Here is a 21,468-nt window from a genome sequence, read left to right as displayed (position 1 = left end):
CGCCGCTGGCCCGGCCCCGGCTCCTCCTCCGGCGGGGGCGGGAGGCGCGGACCCGGAGGACGGCGGCAGCGGAGCCGCTGTGGGGGGGTCATGGCGCCGCTGAGGGACTGCAAGGTGAGGGCTGGTCCGAGGCGGAGCGGGACGTGAGGCGCCCGGCCCGGCCCGGCCCGGCCCCGCCGCAGCGACCCGAGCGCGGGGTGCTGCGGCTGCTCTGCCCGCCGCCCCTGCTCCTGACGGGCGCCCGGGGCCGGCGGGTGTGCGTCCTTCGGGCGGGCGGTGTCCTCCCGTGCCGGCTTTGGGGAGGCCGGGAGCCGGGCTGGGGGGGGGGGGGCTGCTGGCGGGAGGGGAGCTGAGGCGGCCGGGAGGGCGCGAAGAGCCAGCCCCGGTGTGGTGAGGCCTCTGTTGGGAGCTCACCTCCCTTAACGCCCCCGTAACCTTACACTCGGCGGGGGCTGGAAATGGGGACGAGTCTCCGCACCCTGCCCTCCCACGAGGGAGGCACACCCGTGTCTGAATATCTGCGGGTCTTGTTCGTAGTGCAGACTGGGCCCACGGGTGCTCACCTGCCCTTTCTGTGGGCCTCAAACGTGGGTCAGGCCTGCTCTTAACTCTGAAACACCTTCAAGTCCAAAGGTTCAAAATCTGTCTGCAGGAGCTAGCTACTGATTAGTCATTTGCGTGCTTTCTTCCCGATGAAGTTCATTCTCTCTTGTCACTCCTTTTGTTGTTATTTTTTGGTTAATTAGGCAGGGGGAGGTAAAAACGAATTCTTGAAGATTTTGTGAGAGTGTCATAGGTTCATGAGTGCCGGAGAGCTGCCACAGGAGTAACAGAGGATGTGCTAACAACAACACGCAAAGAGCAGGTTTCTCAGAGCCAGCTGGGATTCTAGCAGGGAAAAAAATTACAAATGAACAGTCACCAGATCCCGTGACTAAACTCTCATCTTAAAGCAGGAGAAAGGGCAAGGCTTTGGTCTTGCCAAGAACCAGTAAGAAGAGCCAAGGCCACGGCGCTCTCCTCTGAGAGGCACCGCAGAGAAGAGTCTCTTCTGGAGTTAGAGAGGAAGGTTGTGGGAAATTAGTGTAGCAGAACTCAAAGGCAGCCTCTGTGGGAAGGGGAGGTGATAATTGTTTTACAAACTCTCCAGGCTAAGTTTTACTTGATCACATTCCCTCTCTTGTGGATTTCCTCAGTCACAGTCTGATACCTAAGCACAGACAGGCCCCAAGACATGAGTGTCCCAGGTAGTCTGGGCAGGGCCACTTGTGTACGACCCAGAGGACAAAGGGTGCTGGCTCTTCTGTGCTCCCAGTTGCTCTTTGGTTCCTTTGAGAGCAACACATTAGGTTTGGAGCAGATCTTTTATGTCTTTTAGGAGTCAGCAGCTGTTATGGGGTGGTTCTTCCCTGTAGCCCATTGTCCTGCTGTGCTAACAGGAAGAGTGGTGGCATACATGATGTGATGCAGCCTTGCTGCCATCCTCCTGTTGCCAGAGTGGGAATCTTCCAGTAAGGAGTGAGTTATGCGGGCTGTAGCCTTAGCAGAGCAGAGGCTTTCTAGAATGGATAGAAATAGTATGTACCTCAACTAGATCAGCAGTGTCCTTAGTGATGGATGCAGGCCTTTTTTACTAACCCTTGTTCTGCTCTTTTTTCTACTGCTTACACACAGATGTTTTCATTCCTGTGAATCATAGCATTAACAAATGTCCTCAAAATGGGATGACATTTTCTACTTGGCAAGTACCTCAAGCTTTTGTGCAAAACGGGCAGTGGCAGAGAGCTGCTTCAAACAGAGCTTGTTTTTGATGACTGGTGATGAAAGTGGTTCCTGGCCTATTTTGCAGGGCACCTTGAAAGGTAGCCTGTAAGTAGCAGGCCTAACCTTGTTACCCTCTAAACTTTTCTCTTTACGCTATTTCTGGGTATAGTATGAATTGTAAAGAAAATTTGTAATTTTATATTCAGGTCTAGTCTTTCAGGCTTGTAATTTGAACACTCAAGTGCTTGAGCTGTTGGAATGTGAGCCTTTAATCCAATCGCAGTAGGAAAGCTTTAGGATATATTAACAAAGATGTCTTTGCCTGGTTACTTAAAATTTTTGACAGTTGGGTCATTAGAATCAGGAAATACGTTGAAGTGTAAAACGAGACAAGCTGAATTCTTGCAGCTTCCGCAAGGACTAATCCCCCATTAGGAGGAGTCTGAATTGGCTTTGCCCCAGGTCTTTTTTTATGTCTATCCTGTACCTTCTGTGTACTGCAATAAAAGTGATGCTGAAGTGATGGGGGCAGCTCCTCAAATGTGTTTATGCTTAAACAAGAATGAATATTTTGTGCTGAAGATTAATCTGTGCTTGAGAAGCTTACAATATTGGAGGCAATGATGGGTGCAGTATAGGAACACTGAATGGAGAGTGATTAGTAGAAATAAACCCAAACGTTACTAAAAATATCTGAATAGGTTGCCAAGGGAAGCACCTCAGCTTGTGAGATGGCAGGCTTTGTCGTTGTGTGGCTATCCCGTGCAAGCAACTAGAGATTACATGCCTGTTTGCTGTAGACACCCACATGAATAAGTTAAGCATTTTGAAAGAGGGATTGGATTTTTCATTTTGTTGCCTGAGTTACTTAAGAGAGCAGTCGTGGAGACAGCCATGAACCAGGGTGCTGTAGCTGCTGCAGCTTAATTCTACCATTGAGTAAACTGCATATCTGCCACATGAACTCTTTTCATTCTCCAGCAGCTAGCCAGGAGATGTAGCACCTCAGTCAGTGTGACATAGCTTGTTAAGAAACTATGGCAGCCTGATCAAGTTTTGCATTTTAGCTTTATCAAATGCCCGTGTTCTTCCTTTTTGTAAGGCTTGTGTACAAATCTGTGGTCCGAGTTCTTTGTTGGTTTAACTCCAGCAACTTGGTGGATTTGCTCTGCCAGGCTGTTTAGCCTGCAAGTTACTTAAGGTATTGATTTCAGTTATAAATGAACAGGGTTTTATTTTACCATGTCTCTACTTCACATGAGGTGTGTCTGCAGCAGAGGGACTAGCCAAAAGTTGAGTTGTAATGAATTAAGAATGGGTCTCTCATTATGAGGTGAGTGAGCCATCAAGATCTTCTATTACACTTTATAATTTGTTGCTTTATTCCCACTGCTAGCCCCAACTAATTGAGTCTTCAGATGTAACTACACTGAACAAAAGGTTTGTGTGTCTGCTCACATTGTCCTTCCAGCTTTTCCTTTTTTTTAAAAAAAAAGCATAGCTGATGAAAAATATCAGAACACTATCAATTTGAAAATCTGTTGGCATAGTCTGGAAAATGAGTGCTTAAAATGAGCAGGTTTGTATTTGTTTGTTGTGCAGGCCTGGCAGGATGCTGGACTTGTCCTGTCTACGACTAGCAATGAAGCCTGTAAACTATTTGATGCTGCACTGACGCAGGTATGACTGAAAAGTGTAAGAAAATGTGATTTGAAGGGACTGGTGCATGCAACAGTCTTTGCTGTAGTTGATACTTAAATTTCTTAGCAGCTGGGAGAGCCTCAAATCAGGCTGCCACAGGAGTTCAGCTGTTAGTAGGCAGCAGAAAACCTTTGCAGCAGAGGGCTATGCCGGATGCTGCAGCTGTGGGGAAGACCTCAGCCAGCATGCTCATCCTACTTGACACTGGAGAATCAACCAGTTGACATAAACCACATAGAAATCCAGGGTTATTAGCTCTGCTGGAGGCTAAACTATCTTAAAGAAAACAGTTTTTCTGTTTTCCTACTACGCTAACCCTATCTGAATGCAATGTTTGTCTTTTAGTCATTTGCCTTGGTTACTTTTGAATTTTAAATGCCTGGGAGAACAAAAAGAAGCCCAACATTATTGGGGATTCCTCTGACCCTCTCCCTCTCTGTCTCTCTTACAGTATGCAACCTGGACCAATAATGAGAGCCTTGGAGGTATTGAGGGATGTCTCTCCAAGTTAAAAGCTGCAGATCCAAATTTTAGTGCGTACGACCTTTAATTCTCAGCATGGAAAGTGCTGGATGATACTTGGTGTCTTGGTGTTTAACTTACTTTGTTTATGCAAGGGGAAGATGGTGGCTTATAGAATTCTGTAAAACTTCTTCAGAATCTAGAGCAGGCTGGGATGGTTTTGTGTGGGGTTTTTTCTTCTCTTTTCAATTCTTTTTAACTGGCTGTCATGAAAAGCCTCTAAGAACTTCAGGCTTATGAGACTTTCTGGACCCCTGTGACTACAAGTCAGTCTTGTTTAAAATAAACAACTCCCCCTTGTGTTTATATAGTAATGAATGTAATGCTGTACAGCTCAACCTGTAATGTGCTGTTTTCTGTAGCAATGGGACATGTCATTGCTAATGGTTTGGAGCTGATTGGCACTGGAAGTTCAGTGCGGCTCAACAAAGAGCTGGACAGTGCGATGAGAACAATGATGATGCTTTCAAAATCACAGCCACTAACTGAGCGGGAGAGGCTTCATGTATCAGCGTTGGACATGTTTGCCAGTGGGTGAGTCCACTGTCATCCCATTTAAAGGACTGTGAAGAGTTTTAGCTACCACAGGTGGAAGCGATAGTTGGTAGTAGTGTTGCCTGACGTTAGCTGACATTTAGCAAAGGATCAGGATGAGATGTCAGTGGTTGTTCTTGAATTTATCTCTCCAAACTGGAAGCTCCATGACTAGTTAGTGAGCAGCACCATAGGAGGGGAAGTGCCCTATTGCCACCGCTTTGTATCATTAAGCACTCCATGTTTTAAACCTGTCATAGATCCATCAGTGGAATATATGGTTTAGAACTAGGAAACTAAGTATTTGACTACAGTGAGGTCCAATATAACACAGACGTGGATCCACAGAAGCAAAGCTACAAACAGGCTTTTCTTTTCTCTGTTGCCTCCCTGTGTCAAAACCTATTTCCTCTGTAAAACAGGGAGATAGCAGGGTGTCAGAAGTGCTGTAGAGGCTCACCATTCCATTCAATATGATGAATTTATGTGCACTGCAGAAAGTATGGGCTAATGATTCACTTCTGTTATTTGTTTGTCAAACAAAAAGGTGAGCATGGATTTACCTCACATACTTCTTAGCAAAAGTAAAGAGGAAGCTACTGAAGCCCTGTTAGTGTGGGTTTGATTCCCACTAGAGGAGAGGGAAGGTGTCTTTGCGCATGTGAAGTTAGATTAATTATGGTAGGTCTCTGTAAAAACTGTTCAACCCTGTAGGAAAATCTTTAGATATATGGTGTAAGCTTGTTTCATTTTCCTTGTGTGTTACAGTGACTTGTTGTAACCCAAGGACATTTCTTTCAAAAGATTTCCCAAAAGGTGCTCAGTGAAGATAATGCCATTACTTTAAAAAAGACTAAGAAATTCCTTCAAGGAAAAAGGAAAACATCATTTGATGTTGAATTTTCTATTTTTCAGAATAGCATGAGTCTAGAACTAACAGTAGAGGCAGGTAAGTGTGCCTTCTGTCAGCAATCAAAATAATTTTCTACTTCTAGCCGGCTTCCAAAAGCTTGTGATCTATGGGAACAGATTCTGCAAAGCTACCCAACTGACTTGCTAGCCCTCAAATTTTCCCAGGACACTTATTTCTACCTCGGATATCATATACAGATGCGAGATTCTGTTGCCCGGGTTTATCCTTTCTGGACACCTGATATACCACTAAGCAGGTGGGTCATGCTTCATTTTGAAAATTGCTTTTTATCTGGTGTGCACATACTCTGTGATTTTTAAGTTTGGACACATCTGAATAACAGGATCTGTTGGAAACAGACATGTAGACAAAATCAAGGGCTTAGCAGTGAATCAAACCTGACCACAGCTAGAACATCTTTCCTGTATCCCTGTTGACCCTGTTGTTGAGGATTTTTTCTTAAGTGAGCTGTGGCTTAGTTAGTAAATTTTGCTGTCAAATATAGCACATGGCATGTAACACACAAGATAAAACCATGCCCTCACTGAGGGCGGTGGCAAAACTCCTTCAGGCTTTTATGGGTCCAGTTTTTTACTTGGGGCTCACGTTGTGGGTGATAGAGCACATCAGTGGAAGGAAGAAAGGAGTTGTAACTTGGAATACCAAAATGTAGTTGTGAAATAAAACTTAGGGATATACCATAACAGCTGGTGCAGCAAAGACTGACAGGAAGGTAGAATTTTTAAAAATTTCTTTAGTTCAGTCCTGAAAGTTTCAGTTTCCCAAAGTTAATTCAGGATAGTCTGAATCTATTGACAAGTGAATTGTTAATAAAAACTAACTTGGGATAATTTAAAAGATTATTTTTAAGACCTGCTAAATTATTTGAAATCTTTTAACTTTATGTAAAAATTAACATTAAATTATAAGTCAAGACATACATTTAACATTTAGAGATAGGTGAATAGACAATCCACAGGCAACCATAACTTTCTGAATGTTTTATGAATGGTGCTGTACACCAATGCACTGTACCTCCATAGCCAGCACAACCTTGTCTCCTTTTTTTCTTCCACAAACAGTGCAGAGAATACAGACTGAATGCTAACATAATAGTGAAGCTAACTTAGGTACGCCACAATCTCATGGCACAGAGGGTAGTGTCAGGAGTCTCATTTTTCCAGCTGTGTTACCTCAACTCAGAAAAATCTAAACCCCTTAGTTCTTTTTAACTACAATATGCTGGTTTCATTTGTTGGGGAAGTAAGACAACTTAGCAGTTCTGACTGCATTTTTATAAATTTTTCTAGTCACAATGCTACAAAAGTGCAGGTTGTTGTCCACTTAATTCTAAAGCAACAGTAAACACCCGTAAGCCAAGCATTTCTTGAAATATAAAAACCTGGCAAGTACCCCTTGTCCTCAAACTTACAGGCGTGTAGAGTTATACTTGAATTGATACGTTGGCAAAAAAAAAAAAAAAATCAACTTTTATTCATCTCAATCCATGAAATAAATCAGTTGCAACATACCCCACATGTTTTAGTAGTTCCTTTGCCTTAGGATTTTAAAACCAAAACCCCAGCAGATATTTTGAGAAGCAGAAACATATCCTGTGGTATTTTGCAATTTATGAATCTGCAAGTACAACAGCAGTTAAATACTACTTAAAATGACTGCATCAACTATGTGCGTAAGAGCATATAACATCCCTAATTTCCCTTTACTTTGGACCTTTATGTCTTAGTGGGGATGCTTTACAACCAGTTTTAAAGGGCCACTTCATATAAAAGTACTCTCCTGTGGTTTTGTGGGCACTGCAGAAAGTGCAGAAGGCTACACTTGTGTTGCCTTCAAGACGCTCAGATAACTTTGGTGACAGCACTGTCTTGCTTCCAACCTTCAGATTCTGCATCTTGCAACTGTAATGGAGATCAGCAGATTGTTCTGTGCAGCTCTTAGTTCCAGCTTACCCAAAGATGTAAATGTCAGTTCTCAAAACCCTGGTGATGTGCATCTTGTTTCCCATGCTGGTGTCTCAGGCCTCTCATTTCCTCTAAGAACTTGTATTCTGCAAACTTGAACCCTCATTGTAACTTGCACTGTAAGGACTGTTTTGAGTTAAATGCTATTTCTAATATGTTTTTCAGTCCTAGATTAAATCTAGTTCTAAATGGATGACGTGCTGTTTTTTCCCCTTTTGTTTAGCTATGTGAAGGGCTACTACTCTTTTGGACTCATGGAAACAAACTTTTTCGATCGTGCTGAGGAGCTTGCCCGTGAGGTAAACTGCCTGCTGTTGGTGCTAAAAAGTTTTAGAATTCTTAAACATGGTCCCTATCTGTAGGGGGTGGTTTGCACGAATGCCATGAACTGACTCTTTCCATCACCCCAGTTGTTAGTAGTAGCAAAGAGATAAAGCTCAGCATGGAAATGTTCACAGACTTTCATAAGAAACTATTGATAACTATTCCTTAGAAGGATTTCCACATCTATGCCATACCATGGCAGTTTCATCTTGACTGTATCTCCTTCAATTGCTTATGAGCATGCCTTGTCAGATGGTCTCAGAACACCCCTATAAAATCCATATATTATCCCATCTGCTGTTTCCCCCGTGTATAATTGGCTGTTTACTGCTGCGAAAGAATGTTGGATTGGTGTGATGTAATCTGCTCTTGACAATCCATCCTGTTTAGTTTCCTCCTCCCTTTGTTCCCAGAAGCCTGTTCCTGGATTATTGAACAATTAACTGTACAATGTTCCTGGGGATCCATATTAGCTGACCTGTTTCCTTCTTATGAAGATAGTAATTATACTTGACTTTCTCCAGTCCTTAGGATTATCCCTGTCGTCCAGGAGTCTTGGATACAATTAATCTCTAATGGGTGTTTTTGCCAAACTTCTGTTACATCAAATTGCTGAAAGTGACAACAAACACTAAATATTAACATTTAACATTTACTAGGTTAGTGACTAACCTCACAAAACGCCTAAAAGCTAGTGGGAGTTGTTGGAGCAAGAAAGAGGAATTTGCTGAATACTCAAGAGCTGGCCATGTTCTTGAAGAAGAAATGATTACCTGCAAGGCACTATGTCCTGGAATATATTGTGCCTGTGCATGCAATTCTTTCATTGCTGATATTGATGCATGTCTGTGAAAGAAAATGTCATTGATAATCTTCATCAAAGCCTGCATTTTAAAGTGTTTTGCAGGTGTTCATCTTTATGCAGTAGAAGGTGGGAAGTGATGTCAGCCAATAAACATTTTCTTCCTTTTCTGTCCAAATCAAACTTCCTGGCTGTGGTTAGTTGGAGTGGTACAGAGATGTACTTAACATGCAGCAAGTAAAAAGTAGTCTTTTGCTTCTGTATCAGCAGTGGTAAATATTGTTATTTGCAAGTTTGTAAGCTTCATCACGTTTTCCCTTTTTTCACTCATAGGCTTTGGCTATAAATCAGACAGATGCATGGTCTGTTCATACTATAGCTCACGTAAATGAAATGAAAGCAGAGGTGAAGAAAGGGTTAGAATTTATGAAGGAAACGGAAACCAACTGGAAGGTAAACATTCTTGTAGCATGTCTGAAAAAGCTCTTTCTAGGTCCTCTTTATCTCCTTGAGCCAAGTTCTTGATTCCTCTGCATGCAGTTCCTTCCTATCTGCAGATATGTTACAAGCAATGCAGAGTTTACATAGTAGAAGAAACCATCACCTGAGGTGCTGTTACTGTCCATGCTACTTTTGAAGCATGAGGCAGGAAAATATTGGATATTAAAAGTGGTCCACAGTATGTGTCCCTCATAAGTCATCGTTACTACGACTGCTGAGATTACAAAGGTGTCAGTAGGCCAGGATTCACACAAAATCTGTCCTCTCACACTGCCTTATTTTAGCTGGGAATATTGTAATAAATACTGCTTTTCAACAAGTGTGTGATTTGTATGTGTGCATGCAGTTTCTTTTTCCTGGTGGAGCTGATTAGGTATTTTACATCTCATAAAGACATGGCCGTTGCAGACAGGCGAAACGTCAGATGTGAAAATTGTGATTTATTGATATGTGATTTATATATATGTGATTTATTGAGTGGTTGTAAAAGTAAAGTGACTGCTGATAGTTTCACAAGCTTTTTGCTTAGACTGAGATGAGCACTGAGAGTTGATGAACCTGGCTAATTCTCTTCATGGGAACCTAAGATGAGGTGTGAAATGACACAGTCAAATCAAATGTTTTAGAAGACTTATAAAATATTTGTTTGCTTCTGGCTGGGGAAGGATTTTTAAAGGTCAACTGTAAGGAAAAGAGAAATTATGCTTTTGTCTCTTTTCTAGTGTACTGAAGTTACTTTATATATCCAACATATTCGAGTATCTCTCAGAGTATTGAACAGGTTAATTAGTCTGTTATACGGTCCTTTGCTGTAAGTGGAACTTAATTTTTATTTGTGTTGGACAGCATGGGTTTTCCCAATGATTAAGTATGTTATATTCAGAGCAGAAGGCTGTGAGGTTTGAATTTGTTAGAACCCACAAGAGTCTATTTTAGACTGACCATTCCACCTCACCCAAAGAGCAGGGCTGGATAATGAGACTAGAAGGACTGTTTATTTTGCACTTTCTAAGTTAAGCATTCAGATATCAAGCTTGGAAGTGCAGGCAGAAAACCCTTGCTTGAGGTTCATATCTGTCATTTCCCAGAAAGCGTTTTGTCCTTTAATATATTAGTTTTAATGAAACAATGATGCAGGGGACTTACAGTTTGGGTGACACTTTAAAAAAACCTCCCATCAGTGACTTTTGGATCGATTTTTTAACTCTGTTTCTTAAAATAGTTGCATGCCTCTGTGATTTGTACCCTTTATCCAAATAAAGTGCTAGATTAGTAAGTAGAATTGTCTAATGTACCTTCAAGCCTGACCCAGTATAGTTAAGATTTGTAACAGCTGACATTGTCATAATGATAATGTGTATAATCACTTCTTTTGTGCAGTATTTTTCATCTTAAACATCATGAACACAGAGCATTAAACTGTAAGCGCATGCAAAAAAGCAGGTCTCTCTAAGGGCTTTAGTAAAATTACTTGTATTTGGCCTGGTGATTTGAAATTTTTATTTATTTTCCTTTAATGACCAGGATCTCTATTTGTACTGCCACAGTATTCAGGCTCCTTCTGTTGCTTTTAATTCATCTTCCTCCCTCCCAATAAAAGGGGCAAAGATTTTGTACAGGTTTTCTTTACAGAGTACTTTATTTTGTTTGTTCCTCCACCCCCCAAAAAAATCAGATGCCTTTTGGTTTTTATGTATATTTCAGCACAAAATCAAAAGGGGAAGAATTATCTTACCAGAGGGGACCTCTCTGGCAGTGCTGTTTGTTATTAAATGGCAATGGTTTTTCTCCTGAGCTGTTGTGGTGAGTTCCCATAGCCTGCTTTTGTTTATTTTAGTTACCTAGAAGCCCACTTCTCCTTTAGCAATTTAATCTCAAAATCGGCAGCAGTAAAAAGGTTTTGTTTTATTTAGTGTGGTAACCCCATGTTCTTGTTTGTATGACATTTGGAATGGTAGTATGATATTAAACTTGGTATTATCAGGTTTATGCCAAGCACTTAACTACTTCGGTTGCTCAGGTTTGGTTTGTGATTTAATATTAAAAAGTAAAGATTACCAGAATGTTTATCTTAGCACCATAAAGCTTTGACATTCACTGGGAACCTTTGTGCTTCCTGAAAGTGGGTGTTACTGTTGTCACCATGAAAATGAAGACGCTTTTTCCACTTGTGAGAACATTAAGTTTAACTACAGCACTGGGAGAGAACGGGAGGAGAGGGGAGAACCTTTCTGGTATTTTAATTTTCACCACAGGATTATGGAATTATATTCCTGTTTGTCTATTCTCAATGCACTCACAGAAATGAACCGCAATGACATTGTCTTGAAGTGCAGGCTAGGGAAGAGTATTTGAAGTTCTGGTGCCTGCTGAAAGTGACAGTACAAAGTTGGTACAGTCCAGCAAATACTCATCTCATCTGATGAACTGCCAGTGTGTTTGGTATCTAGTGCAGCTTCTGTAGTCCGTAGTAAAACGTATGTTTAAGAAGTGATTCCTCTCTGTCTGAGATAGGTGTCTAGATGGGTGGGATGAATGGCCCTCATAAGGTGGGTATCTCTCTCCATGATCTATCCAGGTTACTTTAGGCAAGACGCCTAAATTTCAGATGAGACAAATCTTACTCTTCTTATAGATGTGGGGTTATTTTCCTAAGAAAAAAGAAGTGCTGCAGAAAGGTGAATTCTGAGACATCCAAGTTAAATTCTTCTCTGGAAAATGATGTGGGGGAAAACCTTGTTTTTGAGGTGTCTCCCTGAATAGCTGCAAGGACAAATGTATCAAATGAGAAGGTATCCTGGCCAGCTGATTTAAAGTTCTTTTATCTTCTGTCTCATGAAATAATCAGTTTTGCTGAAAAAGGAAAGAGAAATCTAACTACATAAGTTTACATGGGAAGTTATTTTGTAAATAATATTTTCTTTTTTTTTTTTTTTTTTTTTCCCCACCCCCCAGAACAGTGATATGCTTGCTTGCCATAATTACTGGCACTGGGCTTTATACTTCATTGAAAAGGTATGAGATATTTTCATATAGGTGTTTTATGGTGCAGATAGATCATTCACCTAATGCTATTTAAAAGGCAGACCGAACACTTGTAGGGTTTTTTTCAGTTATTTAAAGGGATGTTTTTATAAAATAGCACAATGCCATTTTTACAAGCTAGTCCTGTATTACAGTTATTTTGAGAAGATTTGATTACGTTGGTCAAAGTTCTAGTATCTTTGTTAGAATGTTGAAAAATTGCTGTGAGATTATTGTATGTCTGAAGATCAAATAGTCTCACTAATTACACTTGGCAAAGTTATTTGATAGAAAGATAAACTTGGATCTCTAATTTTCAGATGAAAATTAGACAAAATTATCTTCAAATTCAATACTCATTTGCTGGCCCAAAAATTTGCTGACTAAAAGAAAAAGGCAGTAAGCTCTAAATTTGGTCACCAATGTTATTAATTATTAATGTTACTAATTCTTATTATTGAAACCCTTTAAAAAATGGTTGCAATTTTACCCAACCTGTCAGGTTGCAATGCAGAATCTCCTTGGATTTAATAATGCTTAGCCCTTGTGGGGTTCAGTTCAACAGGGAGACAAATGTGACATCATTGAGAAGGCAGTGTACTTTGGTCAGAAAACAGAGTAACTTGCTTGTCTTCAGTATTATTAACATAGAATGAGTGTAATTCTCGATAGTAGTCTTAACAGCTTGTTTATTTTGCCACCTTCTATCTATACAACTCTTTTGTAGCCTGCTTAAAATTATTTTTCTTCCTACCTCTTTGCATACACCGTGGGATGCACTAATTTTTGCAAAAATCCCTGAAAGGAACATTAGAATGAGAGGTAATACCTTGTCTTTCTCCTTCATGCATAACTTATACCAGTATTGGTACCTATTATTAAATGAAACCTAAACATACTGATTATTTTGCTTAGAAAATCCTGGTTTATCTTGAACTCCATTCTTTCTTTTAATATCTCAAGGTTTCTTTGACTTGGTTTGTTTTGATTAAGTCATGAAGCAATTGCGAAGTAGTATTATGACGTCTATTAATTGTACGTATATCTTCGGTTACTACCATTCACTTTTGGTTACTGTATCTGAATGTTAATCATGTAGTCCTCGTTTGCTTTTACAGGGTGAATATGAGGCTGCCTTGACAATTTATGACAATCATGTGAGTAGGGGCCTTTTTTTCTTTACTGAGAACGTGCTTAAGACCATGATACATGCTTTCTTCGTTCTGTACGAGATCGAAACCTATCATAGTGTGCCATATATGTATATATATTGTTTACATCTATTACAGTTTTTTAGGGAAACTGTTTCTCAACAGTTTTGGGTAAGATGCCCAAAAGACTTCCGTGTTATATAGTTCAAGTGTTTCTTACACATGTGCTTGAAAGAGCTACAATAGCACTGTTGGTCCTGTTGTCCATTCTGTCCATGTTTCTTTCATGCTTTTTAAAAGGATGTAAAATAATTTTCTGATAAAGTCAAGTTACCTTTACAAAGAACTGATTTTGCATGTTAGGTACTAAATCAACAGAAGCATGTCTTTTCATTCCTAGTTAATTTATTATAGTTCTTTACTGTCTGGATTTCAAAACAATCTCTGTAAATAAGCAATATCAAATTAGATAAGATAACATATCTTTGCAAGGATTATAAAAATAATGCAAGCATTAAGAAAGCTACTGGGCAGACTCCTATCTACTAAACTTGGCAAAATTAAGTAATATTTATGGCACTGTTTTGGAAAAAAAAAAAAAAAACCAACCTTGGTGACTTTCCATAACTTACTGAGTTTAACTTTAAAACAGGAAAAACACCACAAATGAAGCAATATAAGTGTTAGTCATTGGAAATTGCTGTGTTGAGGAAAGATGCAATTAGGGCTATTGCAAAACAGGTATTTTGAATGAAAAAAAGAGATAAAATTAATTCTGTACTGTGAAAATAAGCTTGATTATCTGAATAAGTTCCCAGTAGCACATCCGTTGGGCAGCGTATGAATACGTGTGATTACAGATTGCTCCCCGGTGTCTGTCAAGTGGAAGCATGCTGGATGTAGTAGACAACTGTTCGATGCTGTACAGACTTCATCTGGAAGGTAGGATATCCACCTGCCATTCTTTTTTTAAAACTGTAAAGGGAACAGTTTTCTTTTTGCCTCCCCCCTTCCCCTGCCTTGCATGTTGGAGAAGTATTTAAATATACTTACAGAGCAAGTTTGGTCAGTGTTACAGAAGAAATCTTCTGTTACAGAAGAAAATTTTGCTCTTGAGAAAAGCCTCAATGTGAAATTCATAATAAAGTCCATAACCTTTCTTCTTCCCAAGGCCTTTTGTTTTTTTCCATGCCAGTATGGTATTTCATTCAGCTCAAGCTTGCATGGGTCACATATTTCTTTTTTGACAAATTCACTTCTATTGTCCCTGGTGATTTGAGGCTGAACAATCAAGTACATAAGCCTCTAAAAAGCTGTAGAGCTTCCTTGAAGTAAATTTCAAGTTAGATTCTTAACTTTCTATTTTGATACTGATTGAAATAGCTAGTACACATCTATTAGCCTCTGGCTTTTGTGTACTCTGCTAACTCAGTGGCATTTTTCCGTAACTTTTTTAAGCTAGTGTTTAGAGTTCATGAAGTGGGGGGAAGATGGATGGACATTATTTTCACGGTATTCTGCTAAAACACTAATGATGCATTGTGTTTGTTTATGAAATCAATCTTATCACTCTGTTTTTTGATTGCTACAGATGGCTCATTGTGAGCATCATCTCCAAGAAGACATGAGCAATCTCATAATAAAGCCAGAACCTCACATAATGCAATCTAGAATGTTGATGATGAATTACTGACAGTCAATAAACTCTTTGCCCAAATACGGCAGGCTGCAGCTGTGCATTACTGTATAAATTTTGCCATATCAGGGAATGTTTTCTTGAGTTTAGTAGAAATGCTGTTTATGCTGGGTGACTGAAAGTATATTGCAAAGTCATGCTTTTGCATGTGCTATTTTTATTGAGAAAAATATTTTTTACTCTTAGGTGTAAAGCTTGGAGACAGGTGGAGCAATGTTCTCAAGCTTACAAAGAAGCACACCAAAGATCACATTCTTCTGTTCAATGATGCACACATCTTGATGTCCTCACTTGGAGCCAAAGACCACAAAACTACTGATGAGCTTTTAACAACTCTTCAGGAAGCTGCCAAGTAAGCAAGTGAATTAAAGTATTGCATTCAATAAATATTTTGTCCTCTGAACTTCAAGGCAATAATGTCTCTGGCTTGCCGAGGCACTACAACACGCTCCTCTCTGCTTTAGCACGTCACTGGGACATGTCTGGTTTAAGTAGGCCAATCTCCAGTTAGGAGATCTCTATTTATTTTTTGAGTTAATGTCTAGAGTGGTTTCTGATCTTGTTAAGCAGAAATCTCTTATGTTTGAGGTCATGGACACTAACTGAATAGTTGCTGTATATTTCCTTTTAATGGGTTCACGCTAAGCTATGTTACGTACAATGAATAAAGTACTTCACCTGTATATTAGTGAGGGCATTCTACAATATATGTCAGCTATCTATGGTAGTTCTTTTTTGCTCTGGTTTAAAAGGTTCTTTAATAATAGAGCATTAGTTGGTAGTGATATTCTAACAGCTACTCTTTGATGTGTTGTGAAGTACCGCTGCAGGAAATTGAATTTCAAGTACTGCTAAAGTAATAATAGAGAATATTTTGCTTTCAAATTAAACTATTTGACAAATTTGAATATTTAAGTATTTTATCTAAATAATGTTTTTTGGTGTTCCCTTATGTATTAAATGACTGTAAATTGCCTTGATTTTTTGAAGGGGTTGATATATAGATGCTTTAAATGCAATTTCTTGCCCTCCCACACCCTGTTTTAACTCTGTTCCAGCATCTGTTGCTTTCCTTGCCTTAAAAGAGAAGGAAGGAGAACCTGAAATTGTCACTGTTCCTGACTATAATACCTATCAATCAAAAATAATGAAAAATAAATGTAATTTTTAAGAATACTTAAGAAAATAAAAAACTGTCAAGTCAAGCCTAAGCATGTCAGATTTGACTAAAGTAGGAAAAGGCAAATATCTTTTATATAAGTATGTAAATATATATAAGTATATATAAAGTATATAAAACTGCACATGCACACCACTTCAGGGAAGCTTTAATAAACATATGGTACTTATCCTTTCACCCAGTGCTTCCTTTTGCCTATGTGTTCAGCCTTTTGTAGTAATACAGCTGTACATTTTTAGCTGTAGTTTGAAGTATTACAAACTTTAATTTTATTATTTGAGAAAATACTGTGAGATGAAGGGATTACATTAATGATTGGATTAATGGCTTAATTTATGTGTATCACAAATATGTAATAGCTAAATGATACCCAAGATGCATTTTGTATCTGTTAAAAAAGCAGTCATAAACCTTTGGCACAAACAATAGTCATTCTTGGCTTTTCATTGAAATTTTTCCCTAGCCTTTGCAATGTGAAGTTGACAAGAATTTTTTTTGTGAAGTATTCCATGGCGCTCTCTGGTGGTTGGTATCACATGCTTATTTTCATGGACAGAAATGTTAGTTCATGCAAGAGATACAAGATACGTTGTTCTTCATGAATCCGTACTTCAGATCAGTTGCAAGAGAAAGGGAAAAAAAAAAAAATCAGTCTTCCATCTCTGCAATATCTCAGAGAGCTGGAACAAATGTTTAAATGAAGAATTGTTTCATGGTTTTTATCATTAACTATCTCAAACTACTTACTTAAAATGCACATCTGTTGTGCACTTCTAATTCTCCAGGATGCCATATTTTATCATTCCTTAAACAAACACATAGGGCAACGCTGCATACTGAAAAATCAACATTGACCTAGTGGAAGAAATGGGAAATTTGTAATACTGACTCAAGAAGGAGAGCACAGAATATGGTCTGTCTTTGGTAAATTTAAGGTACTAGTGTGGGAGTGTGACTCTTGGCTGTTGTTGCAAGCACTCAAAACAGAAGTCAGTGACTAAGGTTCCTCAATGTTAAAGATTTAATTGGAAAATTTACAGAAAAATACAGATGGAATTTATAGCATCAAACTGTGCTCTGTATTCTCAGGAATAATTTTTATTACTTGGGGTAGAAAGCCTTCCTCTCCTGCTATTGCCAACCACCCTTTTGGCACTGAAATGGCACTTCCCCAAAGGCCCCATCACTGTCAGCTTCTTCTGTAGCAGTGGAAAAACACAATTCCACATTGTCCCGTGCAGGTATTTCCTGTAGACCAAAGAGCTACAGTTTGGTTACTTGCACTTTTACTTTTTTTTTTTTTTTTTTTTTTTTTTAATATTGGCAAGGATGCCTGCTAGAATGTATACGTTCTTCTGCAGGCATATTGTCATGCTATAAGCCTCTTCCACTCTTAGATGGGTTAGGATACAAGCACTAAAAAAGAAAAGAAAAATAACTTAAGAGCTAGCTAAAATCCATTGCTGTTTGTGGGCCTAAAAGCAGTCTGTCACAGTTAGAATAAAAGAGCAGACTTTCAGAGCTGTCCATGGGAATGCAGTTTATATTACAAAGATGGTTGAGGCACTGTGCTGTGTGGCGAGCTGTTTTGCAAGATTGTTGTTTGAAGCTGTTTGCAAGAGACTGATTGCCACTTTTGGCAGAGATAAGGACAGTCAAAGAACTAGCAGTAGGATGTTCTGGTGAGATCATCAGAAGAGAAACTGTGCAGTTTTCTCACTTTTCTAGCCCAAACTGGCAGGAGGGGTTGGGCTTGTGCCTTTTGTGGATATGTTCAGAAGAATGAAAACTGATTGACTGATGGGTAACAAAAAGGTGAAAGTAACATAACCACACCAAAGGATATTATCTAAATAAAGTACCTGAAACATCAGGCTTTGTACGGTAAAAAAAACAAAATTCTGTCTGCAGGCAGTGACAGACTGGGACTGAAATATGCGTATTTATAATTTGACTTCTTACGGGAGTTAACCACTTTCTCATTCTACAGAGCACCTTGTGAAGACCATGAGCTTTCCCTGGCTCCTAGTTTGGGGTTGCCACTGTGCCAGGCTTTTGTAGAGTTTGAAAATGGAAATTGTGACAAAGCTGTAGACCTCCTGTACCCGATCCGTTATCAACTAATCCAACTAGGAGGCAGTAATGCTCAGGTAAAGGAGATCAATAAAAGACTTTTTGATGCAACTTAATCCTCTCTCAGTAGCCTTCATTAGGCACTTACAGTATTAACAACCCTTCTTTCTTAGAAAGTGAAAAGTTAAACTGTGCTTTTGACTGAATCCTGTTTGCAAACACTTATTAGCAGTGTTGGCTATTTAATTTTTCTTGTCAATATGTTTCCTTCCTCAATGGTTTTAATAATTTGGTAAACAAGACATTGTAACCAGCAATACTTAATAAGTTACTTATTACTTTGTATTTTTGCTGACTTCTTTTTTCAGAGAGATGTTTTCAGCCAGTTATTGATTCATGCTGCTTTAAATTCTAAATCACAAGCCAAACAAAATCTTGCAAGGTGAGTATTTTTCCTGATAAATATTTGTGGAAGTAGTACTGTTACTAAGAGTAAGTAGCAGCAAGTATACTAAAACCAGTAAGTTATGGCTAAAATTATATGCAAGCAGTTGTGTTAAATGTGGCAACATTTAACTAGGATAAAAAGTACAATAGCTTCCAATTCCAAAAGTACACTCTTGTGGTCTGGATGAATGATCTGTATTTGTTCAAGGGCAGTTGATTTTCAAATGGTTCTGTCTTAAAATGTGGCCTTCTGCCTGTTCATCAGTGTACTTGATGGACTGCTAAACTTCTGTGAAGTTCTGAAAAGCAAATCTGTCCTAATGATGACATCTGCTTTGTTGGGAAATAAGATTTGCAGAGTGTGATATGCGAGCTTGCCTTAGTACAAATCACAAGAGCCTCGTTTGGTAGAAATCATAAATGTTGCTTATTCACCCATATTGAGTTCTGTTGAAATGTATTGCCTCTGCACTTAAAAGAATGGATCCTAAGACAGCATGAAGCCTTGCCTGTTCCCCTCCTGAGGCCTCTTTGAAACATAAAAATTAGATACAACATCAAAATGATTCTTCTATGCACTCTGATCTCTGGGTGCTCATTTTCAGTCCCTGTCAGGACTGAAAACAACGCTGTTCTGCCTAAACTTACTGCCAAGGCCAAATGTTTCCAGTAAGGGAAACCTGCACGTCAAGAGCAGGTCTTTACGTACTGTTTTCCTCCTCTTACAAGGATACTGGTGGTGATCTCACAGGAAAAATGATGTTGTACTCATGACGTTCCCGTTTCTCTCCTACCTCTTCTCCTTTCTCAGGTGCCTCCTGAGAGAACGTGATGTGATGAGACCAAATTCACCAATGACGGAGCGACTTATTAGGAAGGCAGCAGCCGTTCATTCAGTGGCCTAAGTCTTTCCTCAGTGCTTCAGCTGAAATAGCAATAAGCTTACCAGTCATCAAAGTCTGGGTGCAGGGAGTGGAGGGGTGCTGTGCTGTAAACTGTGCTAGAAATTCAGAGTAGGTAAGAGTACCCTATGAGTCAGAGATCTGGTGACAATTTCCTTAAAAAAAAAATATACAGCTGTTGCGTTTCAGGAGGTTGTATCTTAGATGATTTCACAAGGGAAGAAGATAACCTGCTGATAATGCACAGCTTTCTGAAGCATCCTGGGACACTGCTTTTCTGGTATATTTTTCTGAAAGTTCCCTCTGACCCTGATTATATACAGTACAGTAACAGTGCCTGGGTTTCAATCATTCATTGGCCCAACTTGTTACTTTGTTAATATGTTAAATAATCAGTAAGCTGCTCTGGTAATTCAAATGGGCCTTTTAAGCTAGCTAACAGGAAAGTATGGGGCCAGAGCCAATACAGGCATAAATTGAATTCCATATCAAGCTTCCAGTCCATTCAGGTGTGGGTCACAAGGCATAAATTGAATTCCATATCAAGCTTCCAGTCCATTCAGGCATGGGTCACAGACTCTGGCATTACAGATCTTGCCTTGTCTGCATTCAGGATCTCTTTCCAGGTACTTGTTTTTAAACTCCCTCTCATAAATTGTTAAACTTTTTCTTTTCAGTATAGTGACTCAGAGCTTTCTGAAATTACTATGTGAATGAAACCAGACGAGAGGGATAATAGCTGACGGCAACTATTCTAACACAGGTACTTGCTTGGCACCTATAAATCTTTCAGAAAAAAAGCAGCAGCCTGGATTTCAACTAAAACAGTACCATCTCTGAATGGTAGTTTGGACTGGTGTCTTTGTGGTTATCTGAGCTTTTGGGAAGTCAGGCCTTACTACCATCTCAATAGCACAAGTCCCTGCATGTTAGCAAAGCAGAGTTTGAAACCAATGTTAAAGCACACACTTTATAGAGGTATCTCAGAGGAGGTGAAGACTGGAAGGGAGCTTCCACCATAGAAAGAGAGCTAAGGGGAACTGACACAAAGCTTTGTGCCAGCACAAGTGATGTGACGAGCTTTGGTGCTGCAAATGAGGCACAATACGAGCCATGTACCTCTGTGAAGTTCTGGTGCCTCTGGATTCCTGCAGCATAGCTGAGCTAATGGATTGTCTTGCAACAGTAATCCAGAAATCCCTAGTGAAGGGAAAGATGATATTTCAAACCAAAACTGAACTAATGCCTCCTCTTCTTCTCAAAGAGAAGTACCACACTCTTCAACTGCCCAAGCTCTGGCTTTGGTATCATATCTGCAAGCTCTCCTAGACACACACATGCCTGCCTCTCCTTCCCATCCAGCTCAGGCCCTTCCCCATGTCCCACAGCAGCCCCATCCCACATACAGTTTCCTTTTGACTTTCATAGCTGCCCCTGCACTGCCCCTGGAGTTCCTGCGTAGAGGAATAAGACATGGACATGCCTTGCTGCCACCCTTCTTCCCCTAGCCCTCACTTGAGGAAAAAATAGTTTACTTTTAAATCAGCGATAATTTGTGAAACCAGATAAGGGTATTGCATCCTTGCCTGCAGCCTTTTGAATCCTGCGGACAGAGTTCCCTGTTCTTCAGCTTCATCACTGCTTTATCTGTCCAGCCATGACCGTGATTGATTGGCTCACTCTGTGCTAAAGTTATACTAGATTTTTACTCTTATTTTTAATCAGTGCATTTCAAGCAATGACTTTAGAGGGATACCTTTTTACTCAAGGAATATAAACAAGTCTTATTAGGGCCTGAGAAAAGCCTGAGAAATCCGCTGGCTGTTTATGAAGCACGTAGTTTGTGATCCATTGCTACACAAATTTAAGAATGACATTTGTAGTACTTTTGATATAATGTGATTTAGAATTTTGCCTGCTTTACATCAATAAATTCAAAGCTGTACTCA

The 21,468-nt window shown here is 39.6% G+C and overlaps 1 protein-coding gene across 3 annotated transcripts in view; it reads left to right on the top strand.

The window, feature by feature from the left end:
* The window catches only part of TTC38 (tetratricopeptide repeat domain 38), a 21,917-nt gene extending 449 nt beyond the window's left edge, over positions 1-21,468 (top strand). The window contains exons 1-15 of one of the 3 annotated variants that reach the window (XR_003927180.2): positions 22-114; positions 3,367-3,444; positions 3,917-3,998; positions 4,350-4,521; positions 5,517-5,690; positions 7,643-7,718; positions 8,879-8,998; positions 12,002-12,061; positions 13,189-13,227; positions 14,082-14,163; positions 15,104-15,269; positions 18,088-18,247; positions 18,539-18,612; positions 19,429-20,028; positions 20,083-21,468. Coding sequence is in view for 2 of the 3 variants with exons in the window: in XM_030040873.2 (XP_029896733.1) it covers positions 91-114; positions 3,367-3,444; positions 3,917-3,998; positions 4,350-4,521; positions 5,517-5,690; positions 7,643-7,718; positions 8,879-8,998; positions 12,002-12,061; positions 13,189-13,227; positions 14,082-14,163; positions 15,104-15,269; positions 18,088-18,247; positions 18,539-18,612; positions 19,429-19,522 (1,401 nt within the window). In the remaining variant the exon portion in view is untranslated. Of the gene's footprint in view, positions 1-21; positions 115-3,366; positions 3,445-3,916; positions 3,999-4,349; positions 4,522-5,516; positions 5,691-7,642; positions 7,719-8,878; positions 8,999-12,001; positions 12,062-13,188; positions 13,228-14,081; positions 14,164-15,103; positions 15,270-18,087; positions 18,248-18,538; positions 18,613-19,428 lie in introns of those variants that run through there. The other 2 variants (XM_030040873.2, XM_030040874.2) reach the window with 2 other exon arrangements.

This window comes from Aquila chrysaetos, chromosome 17, assembly GCF_900496995.4.
Source record: "Aquila chrysaetos chrysaetos chromosome 17, bAquChr1.4, whole genome shotgun sequence".
NCBI classification, from domain to species: domain Eukaryota; kingdom Metazoa; phylum Chordata; class Aves; order Accipitriformes; family Accipitridae; genus Aquila; species Aquila chrysaetos.
This window is presented reverse-complemented; position numbering and strand designations above follow the sequence as displayed.